Source organism: Octopus bimaculoides, chromosome 2 (genome assembly GCF_001194135.2).
Source record: "Octopus bimaculoides isolate UCB-OBI-ISO-001 chromosome 2, ASM119413v2, whole genome shotgun sequence".
Lineage (NCBI taxonomy): Eukaryota > Metazoa > Mollusca > Cephalopoda > Octopoda > Octopodidae > Octopus > Octopus bimaculoides.
Window position 1 is genome coordinate 37,342,884 of NC_068982.1, and position 27,861 is coordinate 37,370,744.

Sequence of the window (27,861 nt, forward strand, 5' to 3'; positions counted from 1 at the left end):
TTTTTTTCTTTTGTGAGAATTTTAACTGAGAACTCAACATGTAGCAGTTATTTCCTTGAAAAAAGAAAGAGGAAAAGTAACAATACCTGTTGACCCCTTTACCTTAATATTTCAGGTTTTCAAACACTATCCAAATTTGCCTCAGCTTTCAAACACAAAATTCAAATTTACCTTGGAGAATTTTCTCTTTTTAGTTTCACTTTGGCTTACAATTTAACATCTCTCTCTCTCTCTCTCTCTCTCTCTCTCTCCCTCTCTCTCTCTCCAAGAAAACTTTTGCATAGTTTGTACATTACAAGTATAATCATGAATGATAACCAGATGACTGCAAGCAAATGTTAGTTTGTTTTTGTTCTTTAATGATGTTACCTAAATTGTATACTAGATCTGGATAAAAAGATCTAAAATACACCAGACATTGCTTTTGATGTAGTAAATTTCTTGAGTATATATATTTGTAGCAAAAATGTGGTGGTAATTCAATAATTAATGATATGTAGATGCAGGCATGGCTGTATGCTTAAGAAGTTTGCTTCACAGTCATGTACTTTTGGATTTAGTTTCCCTTCACAGCACTTTGAACATCTACTATACTTACAAAATCCTTGTAAATGAATTTCAATGGGGGAAACTGAAAAGAAGTTATTTGTATGTGTGTGTTTGCTTGCACATATGTACTTCTGTCTCTTTGTCTTGATGTCACATGCTAATTGTAAACAAGTGTCACTGTCATACAAACAGTGTTGTTTGTTTGCAATCTTTCATGAAAATATGTCTTGGGAAAATATTACTTTGCTTGGAAACAGGTACAAGATGGCACCAAGAACATCATTCACCCATAAAAAATCTTGTTTGAGCCATGCAAGCATAGAAAATTAGGCATTAAAACAACAACAAGGACAGCAACAATAATATGCGCATGAATCTTGTAAATTGAAAATCAGTTGAAGGATTTAGTGAAAAGTTCTCTGATAAGTCTAAAGAATAGGCACAGAAGTTTTTAATTACTTTTATAAGTTAAACATACCTAATACACTTTTAAACACCAGCTTTTAGGTTGTTTAACATTAATTATTTACAAGATGAATTTACTGCTAATACTCCTCTTTACCCTTTTTGATATCAGCCTGCCTGAAACTGTACTTGTTTTATAGTAACCTTAAGATCTTCCATCGAAATTTCATATTAATTTATGATCCAAACACTAAATTAATAATGATTTATTTTACTAAATTCTTTATTACTTTCAAAATTAATTGAAACAATAATAGTGTATTTTAACGGAATATGGTAAGAAACGAGTTAAACTACTAATAGAATAGATAGAAAATATTTAGCTAAATTTATAGAATTTTTTTAAAAATAGAAATTAAATGACAACCAAGTGAAAGCAATATCATGAAATGGACACAGTTTTTTTTTTCTGGGGGGGGGGGTCAAATTAGTGCTTGAGATGAATAACTTAAAGAGTATTTACTAAGATATACATTGTCAAAATTATCATAAGCGCAGGAGTGGCTGTGTGATAAGTAGCTTGCTTACCAACCACATGGTTCCGGGTTCAGTCCCACTGTGTGGCATCTTGGGCAAGTGACTTCTACTATAGTCTCAGGCCGACCAAAGCCTTGTGAGTGGATTTGGTAGACGGAAACTGAAAGAAGCCCATCGTATATATATGTGTGTGTGTGTCTGTGTTTGTCCCCCTAGCATTGCTTGACAACCGATGCTGGTGTGTTTATGTCCCCATCACTTAGTGGTTCGGCAAAAGAGACCGATAAAATAAGTACTAGGCTTAAAAAGAATAAGTCCCAGGGTCGATTTGCTCAACTAAAGGTGGTGCTCCAGCATGGCCGCAGTCAAATGACTGAAACAAGTAAAGAGAAAAGAGAAAGAGAAAGATATGCCAAAGAAAGAAACTGATTGCATTTAAGTGTTCTGTCAGAAAACAGAGTAGAAAGTAAATTTAAAGTTTCATTTAGTCATCAAGGTTTTATCATTTAAAAATTTGACAAATGTTACATTTATCATTTTTTAAATATTTATGATTTATCTTCTTTGTTTTTCTGGCTCTTGAGGTTTTCTTAAATTCATTCTGATTTTAGTATTAGCTAAAACAATACTATTATCTTATCTGTCTGATTCCAATTATTTTCTGTTTTAGAGGGCGTTTGGAGAGTAATGCAGAACAATGGACACACTTGTTACTTCAACTACAAGACCTTACTAGTTGGATCACTCAACAGCAAAGAATGCTCATCTCCCAACAACCTGTTGGAGGAGATTTGCAATTGGTTCAACAACAAAATGAAGAAAATCAGGTAAATATTTATAGTCATTCATAACTTCTGACTACAGCAAACATTTTTTGTTCATATATTATTTTCAACATCATTTCTTACCTACTTCACATTTCATTAATTTCCCCAGAGATTGAGAGATCAGCTAGATTTAAAGCGTCCTGTAGTTGAACAGAATCTTGAAGCAGGAAGGTATTACCTACGTGAAGAGGGTGAAGAAAGACGACTCAGTACAGATAGTTCAGAAAGTGTGGAGCTAGGTAAATATAATTTTTTTTTTTTTTTTTTTTTTTTTTTTCAATTTTAAAATACTTGGTTTCACTTACACCCTTAAAAAAATATGCATGCTGCCATTCTTCAGCTATCAACAGTAAAATTACATTTTCCAAATATATTAAACAAAAACCAAAATATAGTTTCTTGTTCCTATTTTACAGCAGAGGTATACAGATAATGGTCTGATGTATTTTGTTTTGTCTTTTCTATAAAGCAAATTTTTGATAGAATTTATATGATTAAAAGATATTTTCTATATTATATTCAGAATAAGATAGTTATCTCAAAAATATATTAAAACTAATTAGAACGTTTCAGTATATTATGTTTGTTTAAGTATTCCTTTTGATCATTTGTTTTAGCAGTTTGTTTCTGTACCCATTGATAAAGTCATCAAATTGAATTTAAGCACTTTCTTTGCATATGTGTGATGATAGCCTTTATGATATTTTAATATGACTTTCAGAAGTTTTTTTTTTGTTTTGTTTTTTTGTTTGTTTTTTTTTTGATGTCCATGCGTTTTTAGATATTTAACTTTCCTGGGAAAAATAAATTCTTTATGCTGAGATTTTACTTTGATCCTCTCTTCATTATGCTATAGGGAAAAGTGTTTATAAGGTAATTTATAGAAAGCTTTGTTCATGTTAGATGTAACTACTGTACCTTCATTATGGTGCTCTGTGTGTCTAACAATTTCTGAAAGCAAAAATGCTGGTAGGATGGGGGGGGGGTCTTTTAAATGAAAGTGCCAGAAGAGTTAGTTATTCTCTAATTTTCATTTATGGAATGAATAAAAAAAACATTACTTGGTTGATATATATGTTTTGAGTGTAGCAGCTAGCTATGCTAATGATAGTATCAGTAGCCAAATGTAGTAGTGGTAATGCTGATACAGTTGAAGCTGGCATTAATAACAATAGTTGTGTTGATGTGATTATTATTGATGTTTTTTTGTTTCATATTCTTAATTAGTCAAATGAGAAGAGAAAGCACCCATAAACTTTTCAAAGCTCTCTGCCTTGCAAACTGTTATGACCAGTGCAACTGATGTTCAGTTTGAACTTATGTGGGAAAACCATGAGCATGAGCAAATTCCAAGGGGTAGCAGCTATAGAAAGGCATAATTGAGAAATGTGTTTATTTTGGTGTGTAAAACATGATAGAAGTTCCAAAAAGAAAAACAAACTGGACTCATTAGATGAGTTTAAATGGAGGTGATAAGTAGCATACTTGTTCAGAGAAGTTAAAATCATTGTAGTAATAGAAGTAAAAGTAGAAAGAAGAAACGATGCATTATGTAAAAAAAAATTTTTTTTAATCTTCAACCCTGATTAGTTGCTGGCTCCCTACAAAGTTCAAGTATGATCCACATGAGAGTATTGCTCACATATCTGAAACAGCAATAAAAGTGTGAAGCTGTTGCGTGCTGGTATATGAGTCTTTGTCAAACAACCAGGTGGACTTCTTTGGTATGTAGTCTAAATATCTGTGTGTTACAGCAGCACTGTCTCAGATATGTGAGCAATACTTGATCTTTGTAGGGAGCCAGAAACTAATCAGGGTTGAAGGGGTTTTTTTTGTTTTTTTTTCTAAGAAGGAAGATTAACCATTGATACAAAATGTGTGAGACTGTCAGAGTTGTCCTTGTAATTCATTCTGATTAACTATGTTCCTAGTATAAGAACAATTAATTTGACCCTTGGCACCCTTGTATTTAATGAATTTAATAAAATATCTACTCTGTGACTGACAAAAACCCAGTATATGACTTGTAATTATCATATAGACACCAGAAGGCTTAAAAGATGTGTGAATTCTTTTTGGTAACATCAAATCCACTGTTTCATTCTGTGAAACTGTTTTTTATAATCCAAATTTATACTTGACCACTAAGTTATTACTACACCTTTAAACTCCCAGTTGTGAATAGAGCATCTATTGTTAGGCATGCTTCTCAGAGAATTTAATATTTCATGAATTACTTCAAAGAAACATTACTAGGTCAGGTATTTATTTGGATTTATTTATAAATACTTTCAGTGGAATAAGTAATATTAAAGACAAGATGATTACTATAATGGTCATCATGCTATTGTTATTAATGACTGCTACAGTTGTTATGGCAATGATGAAGCATTCCTGCTCCTCCAAGTTTCAGGGGTATGTTGTTCCTGCATATAATGACCACTTTGAGACTACATAATTATATCATTGTTTCTTTCTAATCAGTCCATTTCATTTCCTGTTTAAAAATTTCTCCCCATCCACCTATTGGATTGATCAGAATTACTTCTTATGACTTCCGGTGATAATAATTGCAAATGGCTGCTGAGAATAAATATGCTTCTCTTTTTCACCTGTTCTACCCCACAACTAACAATGGATCTAGAAGAGATATGTGTGTATCAGTATAAATATAATGACAATATTTCATTATCTGCTGGCAACCTGTGAGTTTATTTAAGTAGCTAGTTATAGAAGTAATATGAAAAGAAAAAAATGTTTTACTAAAAGGAAGTGGAGGATGGAATTGTATAAAGCTCATGCTTTTCTCTTGGGCATTAGCAGATGCATTAAGATGAGATTTTTCTTCATTCAGTTTTAATTAACATCGGTAAAAACTACTATGAGCTAACAATGAAACCTCTAAATGGTCACTCAACTTACAAGAGAGAGCAGTCTAACTTCCATCAAATTGTCTTTAAAAATAGAAAACAAAAAGGAGAAAAGATAACATAACTAGGTACATTAGACTTGCAAAAAGAAAAAAAAAAGAAAAGAAAGACTGAATGGTTAGGACAAGAATGCTATCATAGATTTGTTCAGTCAGAACAAATGTATGACTGAACACAGGTTGAATGGCAACAATAATACCATAATTACATAACTGTTATCAAATGGTTAATGAATACATGCATGACTCTGTGATTAAGATGTTTGCTTTGCAACCACACAGATGTGGGTTCACTCTCACAGTGCAATGTCTCCTGCTTTAGCTCTAGACCAACTAATACCTTAAGAAGAAAATTGGTAGACAGAATCTATGAAGAGATTCAATGTGTGTGTGTATAAAATCATTTTAATGGTAGAAGTCCATAAAACCATTATTATGTCATATGGAATATTGAGTTTGAAAACCCTTGGATAGGAAAAAGTTGAAGGCTGTCTGTGGGACATAAACCCACATTTTCTGTGGTTATGACAGATGTGCTACCATCCAAGTGATTTTTTTAACCCAATATTATACATGCTATTGGCAGTGAGCTGGCAGAAACATCCACACACTGGGCAAAATGCTTAGTGATATTTCATCTATCATTATGTTCTGAGTTCATATTTTGTTGAGGTCGACTTTGCCTTTCATCTTTCGGGGTCAATAAATTAAGTACCAGCTGCATACTGGGGTCAATGTAATTGACTGGCCCCTTCCCCAAAAATTTTGGGCCTTGTGCCTAGAGTAGAATATTATACATGCTATCATGTATGATTTTATCTATTTCAAGTTCCACCATTAAAGCAATTTTGTTCATATTTCTCAAAGTTTGTAAAAGGAAAAAATTCATACAAACATGTACACACATTTATACAAGGCTGGTGCTATGCACTTGGCAAACAAAGGGATTTATTTGAGTGCTAAAATTTGGAGATGCCACATAAATTTGAGAATCTGGAGAAAACTTAGAGAAAATTTCTTAATCCTAATAAAAATATACAAACTTGGTAACATAAAGTGTAGGTTAGATCACTTCTAGAACAATATTTTTAAAGTAACAGAAAATTGAGCCATCTCCAGCTGAACTATTGTACAAAAAAAACAAAAAGATTAAGTATTAAAAGCTATTGCTGTGTCCAGGCTGTATTCATGAAATGGTCGGAACTGGGAAAGTGTGGTACACATTGTAGGGTTGACATGTGCTGAATAGCCTGGGGCTGCCTCACTATATGTATGTGTTTGCAAAAGAGAAAGAGAGGCATGTGTGCACAGCATGTCTTCATTAGCACCATTAGTAAAAAATGGTGACAGCATACTTTCCTATAGTTCAGCAGATGTATGAAAATTGGTGGAATGGGAGGAAAACAAAAAAGCTTACTTGAAAAATAAGTAAAGGTATATGTGTGTACATTTGTGTGTTTGCTAAAAGATATGAAATTAATAAGCACCAAATGGCATGTAGGGAATTCCATTGCACTTGGGAGTTGTCCTTGTTCAATAACAAGACATATATAGGAATTCAAAATTTTATATATATGTATACTCAATACCAGCAATGCATCTGAAAAAAAAATGTTCAGTAGAATCTTTTTCAGATTGATTAAGAATTAAGGTTTCTGGCATAATAGATGCACAGAAGTTAGCAGTTAGAATAAAATGAAATCTTTAATTATTTAGACTTGTAAGATGTAGTTGCTAATTTCTGTTGTTTAGTTGATCTAATTATTGGTATTGGAATGGTTGTAGTGAATGCATTGTAGTTAGGATAAGAAGTGAACTAATTCAGCAAACTATTGACTGATAGTATCAAAATATTTCTCTTCATGCTAAAGGCAGACTCTAAAGCATGTTTAAGAAATGTATTGCAGCATGGCTGTGAGATATGACATTGAATACAGAAGATATGTAGTGTCTAGAGAAAAATTGATGTTTATTGCCAATGTACATGAAAGGTAGACAAAAAACAAGTGAAATGACAGAATGGCTCAGTATTAATAGCTTCAGCCCAAATGTACAAAGAAGACTGTTATGCTAGTATGAATATGTGATTCAAATGGACAACTATTATTGAGTGAAAAAATGGACAACTATTATTGGGTTAAAAAATGCTTATGAAATAGGAGTATGTTATCAGTATTGGTGATGTCAGATCTCAAGAAAATGGTCCTTGAAGAAGAGGTTACAAAAGACTGAGACAGTTTGTAGCATACTGTCTGCTAGCATGAAAAAAAGCATCAAAATGTTGATGACTATATTGTATTTTTGCTATTTTTTATCTGTTAGCCTGATAGTTCTCTGGACAGTAATTAATGTAACATTGTTTGAAGCCTGAAATTATTCAATACTGTCTGTTGGTGCCATTTTTATTTAATGGTAAATCAATAACTATGATCATCAGGTGGCTATCTTAACAGTGGAATATCACAAAGATGAACACATATTTACCGAAGGGGTTAGAGTAAAGATAAGAAACAACAAAGAGAAGGGGAGAGAGCAATAAAAGTCAAGTGAGGAGTAAGTTGATAAATATAGAGGAAGGAAGAATAAAATTAATAGGCACTAAATGAGATAGAAGGATGAAGAGAGGAAGAGATAGAAAGTGGGTTAGAGAAAATGCAATAAGACAGTCAAAAGTATTGATCAAAAAGGAATTAGGTAAACCATGAGAGATTGATTGAAAAACAGAAAAATTCAAAGTAAAAAATAAATAGTTAAATTGTTTTGAACCTGACTTTGATGACTCATGCAACGTGCTCTTTTTTCTTTTTTATTTCCTCCTCTTTCTACAATATTAGCATTGCATTCATCTACCCTGTTTATAACTTCTTTTCTTTCTTTTTTTTTTCTCCTGTTTCTCCTGCAGCTATTACTATCCCTATTCTGTTACAGAGATTTGTCATATTCTTAAGCTATTTTGTTTTAGTGAATCTATGAGGAACTCTTCTGGTTTTCTGATACCTTAAAGCTTATTCTAAATGTGCTCATTTCTCTAATCTTTTCTACAGTGATAATTTTGTAATAATCCAATTTGCTGTCCCTTTATTCACTAAAATTATAATTATATCTATTAATATAAAAGAACTTGCATCTAATAGAACTATTTATACATGAAATAATCAATTTGTGCATGTATCTATTCTTGTTTGCTTGCTTAAACTAATATGTAAAATCTGTTATGAATATTAAATATTTTATATTCAAAAATGTATTATTTTATAATTTCTAAGCTTCTGATAATTTAGAAATAAAAATTCTAGTCACATTTTTATTTAGACTTAACCATACTGTACTATATAATTATACAAGTAACCATATTCGTCTGGATTTTTTTTTTATTATTATTTAGCTATTAGACAATAATAGAAGTATTAATTCATTTTGAAAATGTTTAAAATACTAATTAAAAAATATGACAGGCATAATGAAAAAACACATAAATATCCAAACATTCATATCCACCTGTACATTCTGGAGTGAAAGACATTCGTAAAATGTGTATATGCAGCAGCCAGGGCCAAATAAAATTTTATAGTTGTATTATGAGGAAAATATGCATAAATATTACAAAGCATATATCGTCTAAATTAGCTAGAATGTAGTAGCATTTTTAAAAAATCAATTAATACTGTTATCTTATTGGGAATCAACTGATAAAATGACTACTTTAGTGTCAGCACCATACATACATGAGCTTTGGCAAAGATTAAATTCAACACTTTTATAATACAACTGCATAATTTGTAAGATCTGAGGAGCAGGAATAGCTGTAGATGTGTAAAACTTGTAGCATATAGATAGATAAAGACTTCTTGATTACCCCCAGCACATTTTTATTTTATGTGATTTTACAAAAATGGTACTGTTCCATATTTGTGAGCAAAGCAGTATTCTGCAGGATATATTTTGTGCCTTAGAAAGGGCCACCATCTATTCAGGACTAAAGTAGTTTTGGTACTTGTAGAGAAACTTTTGCTTTCAGAGAGCAGTTTTACTATTTTACTAATATGTAGTTTGCATGAATTTATCATTCATAGAGATCATAAAGATTCAAGTTGTCTTGTCCTTCATGAAAGATACTTTAAAAGAATTTGTACATCACTGAGCTTGTCTAAGTTGCATGTGAATTACACCAGTTTATGAAAGGTTTGATACCATCTTCATAAGTTTCTGTGTGTGTGTGTGTGTGTGTATTTAGGAGCACAGTGAACTCACAACCACTATCAAGGTAGAAAAAGAAGAGTATTGCAGAAATAAGGGAACCCTGAGACATACTAGAGTTGATAAATTGGGACTTGAATGGAGTTCATCATCAAAAACTGCAATGGAGTGAGCTGACAGAGAACTTTCATTTCATATAGTGAGACAAGGGTAATACCATAGACAGACAGCCGTTCTAAGTTCTTTGCTAGACTCAGTTGAAGGCTTGCAACATTGCTTTTGAAAAAGTTCTCAAAAGCAAGAAACTACTGGTATGTGGTGCAGAATATTGAGTATCTAGTAGCTCTGGCACTCCCAAAATCATACTGGGGATTATTGAGAAGGAAAAGTAGCTTGATTTGATAAATGAGATTATTACTTGAGATTGTTTCCAGTACATTTGAGATGTTGAAAGTAACTGAAGGCCGGAGATTATCTACCTGAAGGGAAACACTGTTGTGTGTTTAAATAGGTTGTATACATAAACTGTATGCAAATATTGCGCACAATAACCTTATACATAGTTTGAACTGTTTTCATGACCCAGTCATCCACATCTAATTTTCTCAGTACTCACCTCTCTACAGAGCAGGGAACTCTCTCAAATACTTTTCTTGATTAACAAATTCAAAACAGTTATTTCTTTAACTAAAAACACTTGTTTGATGTATGTAAATCCACATATTGATATAAAACTAAACTGCATGTTATCCAACTTGGCTTATACTAAACCTACCCCTTTATTGTGACTCTTCTACTTTTTTTAACCTTGTCTCTCAACCTGAAGCCTCTGTAATTCCCATCTGTAATGCATCTCCTGTAATTTTGTGGCAGTTTAAACTGTTACTACTATTCTAGTTACTATAGTTATTAGGTTATTCAAGTTATTAAGATTAGTACTCTGCTTAACACTTAATTATCTATATTAATATTTCACTTGCATAAGAATCATTACCATGCTGGGCAAAATGCTTAATGACATTTTTTTGTCTGTCTTTACATTCTGAGTTCAAATGCCACCAGGGCCAACTTTGCCTTTCATCCTTTCGGAGTTGATAAAATAAGTACCAGTTGAGCACTGAAGTCAATGTGATCAACTAGACCCTACCCCCACCAAATTTGCTGGCCTTGTGCTAAAACTTGCATATAACCCACTATTTGTTACCAGCAATTGTCCATTCATCTTTTTGAAGCCCTCAAACAAAGAAATATATAGTGAAAGGATTTTCAATTTCCGCATCTCCCTTTTACGTCTACATGACTGTAACTCATCATAGCAGTTCTTCAAATGGAAACTCTTTTTTTTCTTCTTTCCTTTACCTTTGTAACACCCAGCAAATAAATGGTTACATAAGGTCCACTTTATTGTTGCTTGCTTGCTATCTTATTGATAGTGACTTTTAATGAAAAGAAAAATAAATGCTGTTGCATGTAAATGTCATTAAATTAATACTTTTTATTTTACAGATGTCGAAGGGTTAACTGCTTTAGATATGTCCCCTGAAAGAGAGGCACATTACCTAATCCGGAAGATTCGAAGACAAGTGAGATTAGTCAATCGCAAATGGGCAGAAATTAATCAAAGTTGCAATGAATGGCAATCACAAATTGATGAAGTCCTTGAGGTAAGATAAACAACATTTTTTTCTGTTCTTTTCTACTTCTACTAACAGTTAAGCCACTTTGAGCAGAATAAGTGAATATAAAGATTGTTCTATATGCATCTAGGGAACTCTGAGATTGTACCTATGTGTTACATATATATATATATATATATATATATATATATACATACGCGCACACACACATCTGTTTGCCTATTTGTCTCTATCTATCTGTCTGTCTATCTATCCATCCCAAAGAAATCTATGTTGTCTGTACATATTTCCAATGGCTTCACTTTCAGTTTATGCATACAGTATAGCATACAGCGAGCAACCCTAACTCTCTTTGTTTTTACTATGCTTTGTGTGTGTGTGTGTGTGTGTGTGTGTGTTTCTTAATATGTGTGTATATGCATTGGGCAGGTGTCTTCTGCTGTAACCCAGGCTGATTAATGCCTTGTGTGTGAGTTTGCTGGATAATGAAGACTTGTTGAATAAAAAATACCTTACTTCTAAAACATGTAAGGGTTGGTATCAGAAAGAGTACCCAGCTGTAAAATCCTGCTTCAAATACATCTCTGCTCAACCTACAGTTCCATGGAAAGCTGGACATTGAAGAAGTGACCTCACTAGAGCTGGTGACATGGAAAAGCACCCAGTGCACTCTGTAAAGTTGTTGGCATTAGGAAAGGTTTCCATCTGTAGAAACCATGCCAAAACAGGCATTGATACTCAATGAAGTCTTATGACTTATCAGATCTTCTCAAACTGTCCAACCCATGCCAGTATGGAATGTGGACAATAACTGTTGATAACAATAATGATATATACATATGAGCTAACACAGTAACCTCTACATGGTTGCTCAGCCTGCTAGAGCATAAGTATTACCTTTCAATTTGAGTGTTAACATTAGTACACACACATGCACACACACATTCATATTCAAGACCAACAATATGTAATTATTGAAATTTAAGGATTAAATCAATTGCATTAGCCTAGAACAAGGTCACTAACAATAACAGGATATTAAATTTTGATTTGTAATGCTAATAAAACCACAGCAATTCTGAGCCATGGCTATCTAATCACTTGGCTGCTACATTTACTATTTCAGGAATTTAATTAAAAATACTCATATTACTTTGCTTCCATTGCAAGTACTTTATATCATCATCATTAGTTACATCTTTTGATGGTTTCTTTTTTTAATCTTTTTATGGTAACTTAGATCAGACAAATCATGCAATATCATCTTCTCTATGTTTTTCTGTGAGTATTCTCTCTAGTTATACCCAGTATTATTATCCGTGTATTTATCAGCCTATTTCTTTTCTGGCAACAACTTTTTGTCATTTCTTTACTAAACTTAAATCTTTTTTTTTTTGTGTTCTTTGTCTTTCACCTTTCTCCTTTCTGCTCTAAATCAGTTAATCTATTTGTCTATCCATCCCCATTCCACCCCTTTCTCTTAATCAATCAAATAATAGATTTATAATACAGAGGATCATGAAAGGTAATTCTTTTGTCTTGAAAATTTCTCTTTGACTTTTCATAATTTCAGTCATGCATAAATTGCACTTCTATCATATGTGTTACTATGTTAGTCTCTCAAATGAATTAACAGTCCATTTATCAGTAAAAACAAGAGGCCCTCTTAAAATATGATCCAACTGCTCCAAACTTTTGTCACTTTTCTATCTATCACCTTTAGTGCCTAAATAACAAGGAAAAATACTAACCTTTAGTCAATGACGGAACTTCATCATCATCATCATCATCGTTTAACGTCCGCTTTCCATGCTAGCATGGGTTGGACGATTTGACTGAGGACTGGTGAAACCGGATGGCAACACCAGGCTCCAGTCTGATTTGGCAGAGTTTCTACAGCTGGATGCCCTTCCTAACGCCAACCACTCAGAGAGTGTAGTGGGTGCTTTTACGTGTCACCCGCACGAAAACGGCCACGCTCGAAATGGTGTCTTTTATGTGCCACCCGCACAAGCCAGTCCAGGGGCACTGGCAACGATCTCGCTCGAAAATCCTACAGGAGCCAGTCAGGCGGTACTGGCAACGGCCACGCTCAAAATGGTGCATCTCATGTGCCACCCGCACAAGAACCAGTCCAGGGGCACTGGCAACGATCTTACTTGGCTTGCCGGGTCTTCTCACGCACAGCCCATTTCCAAAGGTCTCGGTCCGTAGTCATCGCCTCGGTGAGGCCCAATGTACGAAGGTCTTGCCTCACCACCTCTATCTAGCATTTCACCCTACCATCTTGAAAATGAAAAGATACATTATTGTTGCCCCTAACATATCAAAAGATGTGATAGACCTGGCTGGATATTACATTTTTAATGATAGTCTGCTTGATCAGAACTAAACAAGGGCTAAACAATAAAAACTTAATGCCAATCTACAGTGTATAAAGTAACAAATGATGCTGTTTGTAACTGCTTCTTACATTTGATATGGTTTTTAGTTCACCGCTTGTATTGACCATATAGAACATAATTTGTATGTTGCCACTTCCTACCTTACGATAGCTGCCTTCCTGATAGTAGGAAACAGAATTCAGTCTGCTAAACACTTTACTTCAATATTTCTTTTAACAGGTTTCAAACTATTGTCAATGCTGAATTGATAATAAAAATCAGGTCAGCTTCAAATAGAAGTTCTCTTATACAACCATCTCTTAAAAGCATTCTATAGGATTGTATGGGAAAAATGAAAGGTTTATGTTACAAGTCATTTGTAAATATCTGTGCCACATAATTTATATGATTCACCACTATCATAAATTTATATTTTTAAGATATACAACTAAATGATATATAAGTTGTGGAAGCATGAAAATGAATGCCAAATTGTGTGGGCAGAGTGAAGATTTGTAATGTTAACCAAATATATTTTGATAGCTGCACTTCATTAATGCATTGGCTAGGTGGAGGAAACAAAATCTGACATTGAATTTCTTCTGCATAAATGTACAACACTTTCAGAGAGACCTTTTATGCGAGTTGGCCTATCTTCTGATGTAGCAATTATTTCTTTCTTCAAATGAATATATCACTGTCTTATTCAAAATAAGATAGCCGTGACTAGAAAACAAATCAGGAAACACAAATTAGCTTAACTCTTCTGCATTAAAGCTTCAGGAATCATTTTTTACCAGATAAAAAAGGGATGTGCTATTATTTAAAATTCTGTGAAAATATCTAAAGCTTTACAGGTAAAGAAGTGTGTGTGTGTGTGTGCATGGATGTATGTTTATGAAGAAATTAGGCCTGTCTTCTATCTAGCAGAAAAATGGCAAACTGGTGAATCAACCCAGTTGTCTTAGGATTATTATTTATGAAAAGAACACTAGGCCAATCAACAACCTTATCTTCTGAGTCAGACTGATATCCAGTGTGAGATCATATACACCTTCCCTACTAAACACACACCTGTTAAGTGTTTGTCAATAATTTTCATTCACAAAACAATTCATTTGTTTTTCAGGATTTCTATGTTTAAATGTTTTATTTGTATTTTAGTTTATTTTATTGATCTAACAAGTGCAATGTTAAGGCAACTTCTGCAATCGATTTAATGGATGCAATTCTGGTGCAACTTCAATGCAATTACAAAAGAAAAAAATACTTAACTAAATTATATCAATTTTCATTTTGGTTTTCATTGAAATTCAATTATAATTTCATTTTATTTTCTATCAGCCTTCATTTCATATCTCCACTTCTACATTGTTCCATTACACTCATGTCTCATCTCTCTATCTTACTCTCTTTTACTTCTCCTTTTTCCTTCCATTCCTGCCTCTTTTCCCTCCTCTGCCTTTATCCCTCATTTAGCACCACCACCCCTTTCCATTCTCTATCATTTCTCACTTCCACTCATTATTTTACTTTCCCCCCATTCTTTTTCTGTCCAAATTCCTATCTGTTTCTTTCTCTTTTATTACTCCCATATTTTTATCTTTCACTTTTAGCCCTTCTCTTCCTTTCCCCTCTCTGTATATCACCTCCCCCATCGAATCACTTCTTTTTTCATTCAATCCCCCTTTTTTCATACACTTGTTACAAATTCTTTTGCTTTCATGTTTTTCCTTCTTTTTTTTCTTTTCTGAGCTTTTCTCTCTGCCCAATATTCTTTCTACATACTAGGCAACTTTTTTTTTGTACCTGAGTGGTGGGGAGTCTCTGCTGAGGGTTCCTATTTGTTTCACATTATATCTTTCTTGTCACTTAGTAATTATCCAGTACACTATTTTACATCTTTTATTCAATCATTTTTTTTTTAATATACTAATTAGCATGTTTACTGCCCTTTAACTTGACTTTAGCTTTCTGAGTACACCTGAAATCAGAACTATTGTTAATGAAAAATAATAATAATCTCACTTATTTTTGCAACCAGTCATCCAGTAAGGTTTCCTTGTATTAGCTTCAAATGAAAATTGTAAAAATTATAAATACTAAACTTGTCTGTAAAAAGAAAAAAAAAATCTCTTAGGGGGTTTTTGTCTCTACATATACACATACACACACATGTGTGCATACACACACTTTATTATAATCTGAATTTAATATCGTTTTCTAACTTAAAAGTTTTATTTCCTAACTACTTCTGATCACTGAAAGCTTGATCATTAATTTATTCCTTTATAAACCACATTTCACTTCCCATATTTTCTGCTTATATATATGTATGTTTGTGTGTGTGCTTACTCAATGACTGACTAAAGCCTTCAGAAGAACAGAAGATATCTGAAAGTTCTTTCAAGTCTCACACAGAGCCAGGATTGTAAACTTATACTCTGTAAAGTGTTTGTTTTGTTGCTGGAACCATTGCCATACTCATAAATGTCAAGTTACCTCTGTAGTAGTCCTGTTCTTATCTTAACAACTCAGTGCTTTTTTATTTATCAGTTTTCAGTGTAGCAAGTATAAATATACTTATTTTTGGTTAAAAGTTTTCACTGCATGTTCCCTTCATTCTTCATGATTTCTTCTTCATAAAGTTTTGCACTACCAAAAATTGAAAAGCCATATTTGTATGCTAATTCAACGTCAGTGTTTTTACTCTATTATTAATTCATCACCAGAAAAATACTAGCTGTATCTCTGCTGATATCATATGTCTTGAAATGTAATTAAAGAGTGAAATTTTGTTTGAATATATTTCTTAATGTCAGAATGTCTCAGTGTTTATGGAGAGGATCATTCAATAAATTAGTCTTTTTATCTAATTGGTTGATAAAATCTTCATGTAGTAATGCCAATTCTTAAGCTAAAGTTTTCCTTCTCTTGACTGCTAAATTAAAATGAAGAATGCAACTGTGTTCGTGCTATGAATAAATTACAGATTTTGATCCTAGTTAGCTATGAGGATTTCACATCAGTCATTTGTTCATTGTCTCCTTTTGAAATTAGGCTAACTGAGATACACTGTAAGAATCCTACTGAGACAGCAGGAATTATAGTCTTGAGGTTAGTACTCCCAAAAGCGAGAGTCTTTCTTTTGAGTATTAACCTCATGTTTAATATGTTAACTTCGATCGGGATAAGTTGATGCAACTCTGCTCGATATGAATGAGATTATAATTTTGTCATAAGTAATATGAAAATGAAAGTGAGTTGATAAAAGGAAGAGACTTCATTTTATTGGCTTCTCCCATTTCTCTCATTAGATTTCTCCTTCACCTTGCCTCTGATGCAAAGTGTAATGGTAAACAATATTGGTTTTTATGAAATGTAGCAATAAAATTATTTTACAGTTTCTGAAAATTAGTCTATTTCAAAACTAATATTCTGTTCCTAAGTTACTAATAACTTTTCTAAAAGCAGTTATTACCTGAAGTGTTATTGAAAGCCATATATAGGCTTTTTATATTTGGAAACATTGTAGTAACAATGTTGCTTTTACTGTCATGAGTTATATAGTAAAGCTAGATAACTAGTGCCAGCTTTCTCAACTGTCTGTTATACCATTGGACGGGCAAGCAACATCAGAACTAGCTCTTCCCTCACTGTTTTCATTAATTCTTATTCCAGTTCGGCAATAGCAGTGTGTACCCAGCCCACTAAATGGATTTTACGCTCTAGCATACTTTCTCTTGAAGTACTGTATTATATACATTCATAACAAAGTATCATTTTCACTTTTTGAATTTTTATACACTTTCTTCATGTTTCCAAGTTTTTTGAAAACTTTTTCATTTGTTACTTTTTCTTTAGGGACTCTGAAATACTATTCTATTTAACTTTGCTTAAAAAAAAACATTCCCAACATAAATACATTTTTATTTGCAATGAAAAATAGTTACTTGCAATATGATAGCATTATTTTTAGATTCATGTTATATTATACCTGGAATAAACTTTTAGATACTACTCTTAAGTTTTATTCAACTAATCTATATATGTTACTTTCAAATGATAATTGATGGAGATATGTCTTGCTCCTTCCTTATCACAGTGATTGTTTAGGATACATATATTACCAGTATTTAAATTGAGTGTTTGGTTTTTGCTTTACATTTATTTTGCTATACTTATATTTTTTTTGTTTACTTTTTTATGTCCTAATTCCACAATTTTCATATTGTTGGAATGATAGAAGAAAATGTTTACTTTGCTAATTATATAGTCACTATTGCAGTAAATATATCATCTAGTTGCTAATGTATATTTTGAATTCTATAAAATTTGCATTGATATATTTGTTTAATTTAAAATTAAGACACTATCTATAACCAAAGTCAAACTTTAAACTAAAAGAAAAAGAAAATTATATTTACAGATACTATTGCTCTCTTGTAGCTGTCATTATAAATTATCAACAGAAACAACAGTTATAATAAAACTCGACCATAACTATTATGTTTCATACATGTTTCTTTATAAATCAAGATGTAAAGATTAATTCATTTCAAAAATTATCATCACATATATTTGTTTTTATCACAGCAAAGTATTACGAAAATAATCAGTTTATATTGGGTGTTCAAAATTAATTTTTCCATTTGCTCTATTAATTTCTTTATAAATAAAATAATCCATAAAATATAATTTATTCCCTGTGTAAAACTTAATTTTACAAAAATTTATGTTCCTCATATTTTGACCTTTAACAGAAAATGACTGTGTTCCATGAAGCAATGGATTATTTGAATGAACAACTCCAGGAATCTGAGGATGAGAAGTCCAAGTGGCAACATGTTGGTGATGTGATTATTGAGAACCTACAAGAAGAAATAGACTTGACGAAAGTGAGTACACCTGTTTTTTCTAAGATTTTGGTGTGTCATTGTTTCTTCAGTTAATTGACTATGGATAAAGTTACATGAAAAATAGATTTTAGTTCCTAACTAGCAGAGAATACAAATCTGAGCCACAGCTACACTATATTTTGCATGCTTTAGTGTTTATGCTCACCACCTGATTTAGCGCATACACTCTTTATTGATGTATTTTCAGCTATTTTTCTGCTAAACCTTTTTGTCCCTTCAATCCAGATATTTCCAACACACATCCCTTTATTTCTATCAACTTTCATAAATTGCCCTAGTAACTTTTGATCTTTGTGAAAAATAAGTCTTAATAGATCATTAAGTAATTAGTTCAGTCAATTTGTTGATATTTACTTTTTCATTACTGCACCATAGATAGATGGCATAACCAAATTGTTGAGAACTTTGAGGCCCCATGTTTGATCCCACTGTGCAGCACTTTGGACAAGTGTCTACAACTATATTTCACCTTGTATTGTAGTATGCTTGAGTATTACTATTAAGAGTATAAACATCTGTGGAATAGACTGTACACAATAATTCAATGATTGGATATCTCTTTTGGTTGATCAACTGGAATGGTCTTCATGGAAACAGATTTGAAACCCATTCACTGTATTATAGTGATTTTTAAATGTAAACCTTGTCTATTTCAGTTTCATACTCAGTGTTTAGTATGGTATTCTATAATTGAATATTATTCCTTTTCAGTATTATTTCATAGCTTGGTTTAATCCAAGAACTTTATTTATTCAGGTGATAATTTCAAGTTGGTGGGAATATCTAAATTTATTCAGTTGCTTTCTCATGGTATAAACTTACAAAAACAATCTCAACAAAATGCAAGGAGTTTATCAAAGAATGACTCAAGGGAAGAAATATGAAAAACTGAAGCAATATTCTCCTAAAATAAGTCAGTTAAGTCAGTGACTAAAATAATTTGCCTAGTTTATTATTATCTGATCTACAGATTGTTTTATAACTGTTCTCCTGACAATACAATAGTCAACTACCATAACTTGCACTTGTCTTATCATAAAATGTTTCTACTTATATATTAGTAGTAAAATATTGACAGGGAAATGAGTTGCTAATTTGCTGATATAAAAATTACTTTCTTTCAACTCTCTCTTTCTCAGCACACACCCTCACTCACTAGTGTATTGCTAAATATCTTGATAAGAGTTGTATATAATGGTTTATACATATTACAGAAAAATCTTCTTTTCCTCATCTAAATCACATTTTTTTAAATAAATAGATAAATGAATAAATAAATAAAAGTAATTTAGGTTGAGAAAAATAGATTTCTTTTATGTTATAGTTTTTACTGAGTTGTATTAAAAAAATTAAATTCTTTGCATCCATACACACATATGCTTGCACACTCATATTTTCTTTGCTAAGAAAGATAAAAATCATCACCAGAAATGAGTCGATTTATTGATTGTTGAAGCAAATATTTGGCAGCTAGATGCCAAGCTTATGACTAACCACTTAGACATGAAATAGGTGTGTAACTTGTTTGTCAACCAGGCAGACTGAATCAAGCAGTTATATGCTTTGAAATAGTTGTAAATTTTAAACCCATGATTTTACATAATCAGTTGTCCAGCACCTTAACTTCACAACCACTTTGTTTCCCATATGTGTATGCATATATGGACATAAATGCATGTGTATTCTAATGTACAAGCATATGCAAGCACACAAACTCACATACATGGATGGTTTGTGTGTGTGTATGAAAGATCTGTCATTACTAACTATACATCCAGTATTACTGATCTATGGGTTGAGTAGATAGTGTCTAAATAAATTTTCTCCTCTTGCAAACTAAATGAACAATGTTGTGGAAACCAACTGGACAAAGAATTGAGAAATTAATGGCATACAAGTTTCACAAACCAACTACTATCTTGCTTGTTAGTGAAACATAGAAAAGAAAGGCAAGTACTGGAAGGTACACTAAAAACTTGGGGGTTCATGAAGTGGTGAAGAAACCATGATTATACTAGATCTGCTTTCTGTGATATTCTAATCTGTTGAAGTTAAAAAGATAGTATTGGTTTTTGCACAAAACCATCTTGATGTCAAGAGCACAATGAATGATCTGGGTATAGCTAGAAAACATCTGTATAACTTGTTCGACATTTCTGGAGAGAGACCAAGAAAAATTGGTCTCTAAATTACCCACTCTTGTTTTTGTTGGATTGCTGCTCTCGGTGTGACATTAAGATTCACCCTAAAACCTGCCAAAATACATTCCTCTAAAATTTGAGAATGAAATTTCGTCACTGTCATTGGGTCAAGTAATGATATTGAGAGAACTTATAAGAAAAGAGCTACAGTGATAGACATCAACATTTTTAATACAGTACATATTTTTTAAGAATTCTCATGCAAGAAACTTTGTTTTTAAACGTAGGCTACTATCTAATAAATAGGAAGGAACAATGTGATAAGGTCATATATGGTTGTGTGGTTAAAATGGGTGTGTGTACATGTGTCTTTTACTAAAATACAGTCAATTTGTTATTAACTTAGAAGAAACTTGTAACCACAAATTTTTATATCAAAGTAGTTTTTTAATGCCATATGATAATGACATTAGCATAAGAGATGTCAACTGATGAAGAATGTTTCAAAGATACTTTTTCTATAATTATTTCTCTCCAAACATAAGGTGTCTATATTATTGTTTGCAAAATTAAAAAGAAAATCATCTCTGTATGATATGCATTACTGTAAAGAATAATGATTTACCAAATCTCTTCAGAAACACTGGTTAGCATAAGAATGAATCATGGTTTGTTGATTCTGTGTGAAGGTGGCCATAATTCACCAAAAGAATAACATTCTATGGCTGGTGGTTAATGAGTTCAGTTTGCAACCAGACAATTTTGAGTTCAGTTTGCAACCAGACAATTTTGAGTTCAGTTTAACTGCACAGAACCTTCAGCAAGTATCTTCTATCATAACCTCAAATTAAGCAAGTACCTGTGATGATGGAAATTGAATGGAGGCTCACCATGTTTATATCTATCTTAAATGTGTGTGTGTGTCTCACTCTCTCCTTCTCTCTTTCTCTCTCTCCCTTTCTCTCTCCCCCCTCTCTCTCTTTCTCTCTCTCTCTCTATTTTAATGACTTGTAGGTACATCGTGTTTCATTATATTATTGGAGACCCCCTTTGGTCATGAATGACCATGGGATTGCACCTAGAAAGTTACCCTCCAAGGCACAAGTCTGGGCAAGGTTGTTTTGTGGAAAGCCAGTAGTCGCTCATGCATACCAGCCTCCCCTCTCCACACCACTAATGTTATCCAAAGGAAAGGCAAAGACCGATTCAGCTTGGCACCAGTGATGCTGCAACTCATTTCTACAGCTGAGTTAACTGGAGCAACGTGAAATGAAGTGTCTTGTTCAAGAATACAACACGCAGCCCAGTCCAGGAATTGAACTCACAACCTCACGAGCATCAGCTCGATGCTCTAACCACTGAGCCATGTGCCTTCACCATTATATTATATATATATAATATACAAAGTATATTAAATGCTTTATAAGTCAATACTGTATTCTACTATGTTAACAGTACTAATTAATCACTTGTTAAAATCAATACTGGCTATAATTTCTATAGAAAATCAGTAGAGATAATCTTAACAAGTGACTTTCTCTGTTTCTCTCTATATATGTGTGTATTGTATATATATATATATATATATATATATATATATATATACACATACACAAAGGTGCAGCTTTCAATTTGTATTGGTATAGAATATTCTTTGCATTAAGTTACACACTCTTTTGTCATTCTTGCCACCAGAAGTGCAGTCAGCCAGTGATTAACCCCTTAAAAACTTATAACAAACATAAAGATAAAAAATATAGATACAAGTACTTATATTAATACCAAAGCATTAATATCTTATTGATTGTATCATTGTCAGGTGTTCTGACATAATGTCTCTTCAAGTCTAACCAGTTATATACTGCAGCATATCCACTAGGAGGGAAATTACACTTTACCTGAATTTTAAAGGCAAAAATAAGGGGTAATTCTGTTGTTCCTTTATTCTTAAGGGTGGAGTAATCAATTTATAACAAGGGAGTCTCTTTGAGCACATCACTGCAATTTGCTACAACTCTGAGCATTACCAAGTTGTGAATTCAATGACACTTCTGCTTCCCATTACACTGCATACTCATAGAATGAAACCACACTCCAAAACTAATTCTTCAAAACTAATGATGCTTGACAAGACTAGTGAAAGGAATAACAACAAACTCTATACCACTTAACTAATAATTGACAAACTTGTCAAAGCACAGGAAATTCAGTCATACTTCAATGATTTGTGGAGCTTGTTAATGTAGTGCAGTGACACAATCTTTGATGCATGGCAGAGATACAGGAAGAATGTTTTAAATGACAAGTTTGACATTTGATTATATTCAGAGGTTTTTGACACTATATACCATGACCTTCTTCATAGAGTTTTACTTCAGTGTGGGTACTTTCAAAGTAAATGAATGCTGTTTAAGTGCAGCCTTTAAGCAGCAAAAAGAAAATTGTAATATTTGTAATGTTTTCCTTTGTATGTGTGGTGTTTCACACCTCTCTCTCTCTCTCTCTCTCTCTCTCTCACCCTCTCTTGAAGGAATATAACTCTCCCACCTTCATGCAATGTGCACTTCTCTAAGTTATGAGTGAAATTCTTATAAACTGTATTTAGAAAGATTCTCTCTTTAAATCAGATGTCTGTAAGGAACACAATATATGAATCTATTCTGAAATGTTATAAAGATGATTTTACATGTGAACTTATAATGAATGACTTCACTGAATGAACATTAAGCTATATGTTTGTGTATATATATGCATACACTAAACTTTACAGAGGAGATGACAAAGAACCGAGATATTTGGTGCTTTGCTGTACTCAAGAAGACCCATCCTTCACAACAGAAGTGTTGATGCCACTCCCCCCTGATGAAGAGGATTGGTCTGCTAGAGCCTGGTTCCACACTAAAAGCACCCATTCTGGTGCCATGTAATATCACCTGTGCTGGTGTCACATAAAAGCACCTCTGCTGGTGCCACATAAAAATCACCCAGCATGGTATTAGGAAGAGTATCCAGCTATACAAACCAAGCCAAATCAGACTGGAATCTGCTGCTGCTCTCCTGCTTGCCAGCTCTAGTCAAACTGTCCAACTCATGCAAGCTTGGAAAACAGACTTTAAAGGCTGACGTGTGTGTGTGTGAGAGAGAGAGATAGCTTATAGATTTCATACAACTTGTTTTGTAACAAATGTTTAATTACAGCTCTTTAAAGCTTTCTTTTGTGGAATGGAAATTTTAAAATCATTACGTTGTCTTGTAGGAAATACAACTGATAATGAAAACTTTTAACCTAAGATTGAATAATTTAAATATCTACCATGTTCCCTATTAAAGCAGACTGTCATTCTGTTACTAATAATGTAGCACTATTAAATGGACATGAAATCTGAGTGTGTGAAAATTGCAACATATCATCATTATTTGATATCCATGTTCTATGCTGTCAGGCATAAGACAGTTAGACAGGATCCAGTCAGGCCCAAAGTGTTGCATCATGCTCCAATGTCTCCTTTAGCTTGGTTTTTATAACTGGGTGCTCTTCTTAATGTCAACAACTTTATATGTGCTGGTGCCATAAAAAAACACCCACTGTACTGAGTGGGGTTTTTTTTTTTTTTTTCAAGACACCAGGACTAGTGAAATCAGCATGTAGATCCTCTTTGACTGAGTGGGGCTACTGTAGAGAGGGAGGTGGTATTATGCAGGAGATGAGAGAAGGGTACAGAACAGAACAAGTTTCTTGCTATAGAGGAGAGAAGAAGAAGTGGGAGTTCTTAGATTGAAGTTGGAAAGATAAAATTGTCATGATGGTTCGTCAGGGTGGGTCTTCAAGATACAAATTGAGTAGAAGTGAGAACAGGGGTTGCAGTTGGGTAAAGGCTGTAAAGGAGAGTGAATGTTGTTTAGAGATGGGGACAACTACTCACCTGTGACATACTGCTTAAAAAATATAATGTAGTCTTTAAAAGAATCATTGTAAATTTAGTGAACACTACCATTTTAAACGAAGAGTAGATTTCTAGTCATTAAAATTTATCCTGATTTATTTTCACTGTGGTTGTGTGTTAGTACATATTCACAAATATGTACTAACACACATATGATCAATCATTTTATCATATTTAGTAAAAAAAAGAAAAATCAATAATAAGTGGAAACAGTGCTTAATATGCAAGGTTCTTAATGTCAAAAACTTAGCTACTCTTTCATTTCTATTGCTTACAGGCGTTCCAACAAAGAATTGCACCTCTTCAAGGACAAGTTGATAATGTTAATGACCAGGCTAACCAGCTACAAGCTTCTGAAGTGGTACTTTCCCCAAAAAATATCCAGCAACTAGAAGACTATAATACTAGGTTAGTTTTATGATTATACAGTTTGTTATAGAGAATTGTTCACATGTCTGTCCATTGTGACTGTTAATTTCTGTAAAAAAAAATATTTCAATAAAACCTTTAAAAAAACCTAATAAATTACTGAAGTAATGACTTCTCCTGAGATTTAATTTCCTTAGCAGGGTGAGTGTAATGCCATTATTTTTGCTGAGATATTTTACCCTTGATGTACATTAAAATTTCATTACTTCAGTATATTTGCACAGAAATACATTTGACCAGCAAGTCAACCAATTTTATTAAAATTGTTGTTTATCTTTTTCACTGACTGTTTATATCTGCTTTTTTTTTTCAATACTAGCGCAAGTGAGGTGACCATTACAATTTTATTTTTGTGTGCTGTATCGGAGCAAATATTAAGTAGTGCTTCTTTTACTCACTCAGATAAATTGAAGCCACCAGAGTAATATAACTTAGCTAGTTCCACAGCACAATAGCCATTAAATATTACCAACATTTTTTTTCATTTAACCAATTATAGCCAATTTTTCTGTCTTTTAGAAAACCTTATAATACTTATCCTGTTAACTTTTCACCTTTTTTTTATTGCAAGTGTTCTAATGCAAACTTTTTAATTTTATTTGTTAAATTTGTAACTAATTATATTGAACAAATCTTCAAAATGTATCAAATTTTTATATCCAGCATAATTTTTTGTTTTATTTACACAAGTCTAACAACAAAGTGGTCTTACAGTACACACTTATCTATCAGTATCATCATTTGCTTTAGCTTATTTAATCACATAATTATAAATAAATAATCTCTGTATGATTTACTTCAGATGGAAAGCCTTACAGTTAGCTATTGAGGACCGTTTGAAACAACTTCAAGATGCCTTGAGGGATTTTGGGCCTAATTCTCAACATTTTCTTATTGGTAAGTTTAATTAATTTGATTTTAAAATGTAATTAAATTTTGACAGGTTGAATTAATACTTTTCTTTTACTACAAATGAAATTTGCATGATATGTTTTTTTTTTTAACACAGTATATTTTGATATTGCATTTTCGAAAATAGTTTTATATTTTATAAACATTAGATTGTGTAAGTATACATAAGTGAAATATTTGTATGCTTGAAGAAGTTTATTCTGAATGAAATATATATTATAGATAAGAGTATCATAGCAAATGAAAAAGATTTAGTTTTTGCTAGTTATAGGTATGTATTCTGTATATATTATTTTCAGCAACCATTTGAAACAAAAGTTGTAATGAAATATTTTAATTTCACATGAATGTATCAGTGAAAACAGTTAATATACAATTATTGTAGAAATTTTCAGACTTTCATAAACAATGCTAATAGCTTTACTTTCTGGAACTAAGAACAGCTGTAATGGATTTTCAGAACCAATTAAAATTTAACTTTAGTATTGTTAAATGCATAAATTGGTTCATTTTGGGGCAGGGTGAGATAGGGAGAGAGAGAACAGTAATAGTGTTGTTCAAGGATGAGAATCCTTTATAGTTTTCTTGAATCAAAGAACTAAGTTGATAGAATAGTTCTGATTCTATGAACCATTTTGCGTGTCTGCCTCGTGAATCCCTCAAAGTTAATGTTTATTCAACAGATTCAGCTTTTATAAACCCACTTGTAGTTATGTATACCAATGTGGGATCCACAAGTTGCAAACCAGGCATTTCTTATCTCATGAGAGACGAGGTGTTGTGATGGTCACTTTTTGCTACTTTCTACACTGTTTATTACCAAAATGTTAGGCTCATGTTCTGTTGAAGTGTTGTGCGCCATCATACCTGATCCATCTCCACTTGTGTCAGTTATTTGCCAATAATACCCATTTGGACATATCAATGCCATTCTTTTTCGAATTTTCCTTGAAGTACATCTTTGAACTACTTCCCTTGTCTACCTCATGTATGGTTTCTTTCTTTCTGCTATAAATGAAACATGTTTGGACAACTGAAGGTTCACCATTTATTTAACATGGACAGTTCTTCCAAGTTATTGTTGCATAATCATGGTTTCAGTGCAGGAGATATTAGCTTGCTTGAAAATACTGACATTCCATCATCTGTTTTACCACTGGATGTACATGGTTTTCCTCAACATCACAAGCACCCAGCATACAAGAATCTGATACTTCTATTCAGATACATAAACAAATGGGAGAAAATATAGAGCACTTTAAATATCTGGATAGTTTCCTATCACATAATGCAGATATTAATGAGGAAATCCAACACAAGATAAAATGTACCAACACAACCTTCAGTTGCCTGAGATGAATATATGAAAATCATGATCTGAGATGAACAACCAAACTTATATTGTACACAGTAGTTGTGCTCGCTTTCCTAAACAGCTCTGAAACTTAGAGAGGCAACATATCTAAAGGCCTTTAGAATATCAGTTTCCCATTTCTCTCTGTTTTAAATGTGTTGTGGCATTATACTCTGTGTAAGCTAATTATTTTCTAAAAGTCATAAATATAAATAAAATATTTCTAGGTATATGAGAAAAATTTATCATTATGCATGTTTAAAACTAAATAACAATGAAATATTCAATAACAATTTTCACTGATTCAAACAAAATGTTAATTTTTATTTAATTAAAAAAATCATTTCAGTTTCAGTGGAAAATCCCTGGGAGCGATCTGTAGCCATTAATAAAGTGCCTTATTACATCAAGTAAGTAATTTGATAATTCTGTAAGATCTTGTAATTTGCTGGAGGCATTGTCATTTCAATATAATAGTGTGCTGCATTAACTCTTAAGGCAGTTTGTCAGCATTTCTAATCAAGCAGTTTGACAGTTTACACATTCATGTCAACATCAGTTTTACAATTTTGGGCAGACAGGTAGGTTCTTAAAAAAGGTCTAAAATGGATAAGCTGTATATTCAATCCAATGTATGTGGGGAGAGGGTCTACATACACACACACAAATATAATTAATATATATATATATATATATA

The 27,861-nt window shown here is 32.6% G+C and overlaps 1 protein-coding gene across 5 annotated transcripts in view; it reads left to right on the forward strand.

Annotated features, from left to right (window-relative positions):
- The window catches only part of LOC106873450 (dystrophin), a 562,674-nt gene that overhangs the window by 465,821 nt on the left and 68,992 nt on the right, over positions 1–27,861 (forward strand). For all 5 annotated transcript variants that reach the window (XM_014920808.2, XM_052976364.1, XM_052976366.1 and 2 more), the window contains 7 exons: positions 2,162–2,318; positions 2,428–2,557; positions 10,951–11,108; positions 18,229–18,363; positions 24,747–24,877; positions 25,701–25,795; positions 27,514–27,574. In XM_014920808.2, the coding sequence (XP_014776294.2) occupies positions 2,162–2,318; positions 2,428–2,557; positions 10,951–11,108; positions 18,229–18,363; positions 24,747–24,877; positions 25,701–25,795; positions 27,514–27,574 (867 nt within the window). The remainder of the gene's footprint in view (positions 1–2,161; positions 2,319–2,427; positions 2,558–10,950; positions 11,109–18,228; positions 18,364–24,746; positions 24,878–25,700; positions 25,796–27,513; positions 27,575–27,861) is intronic.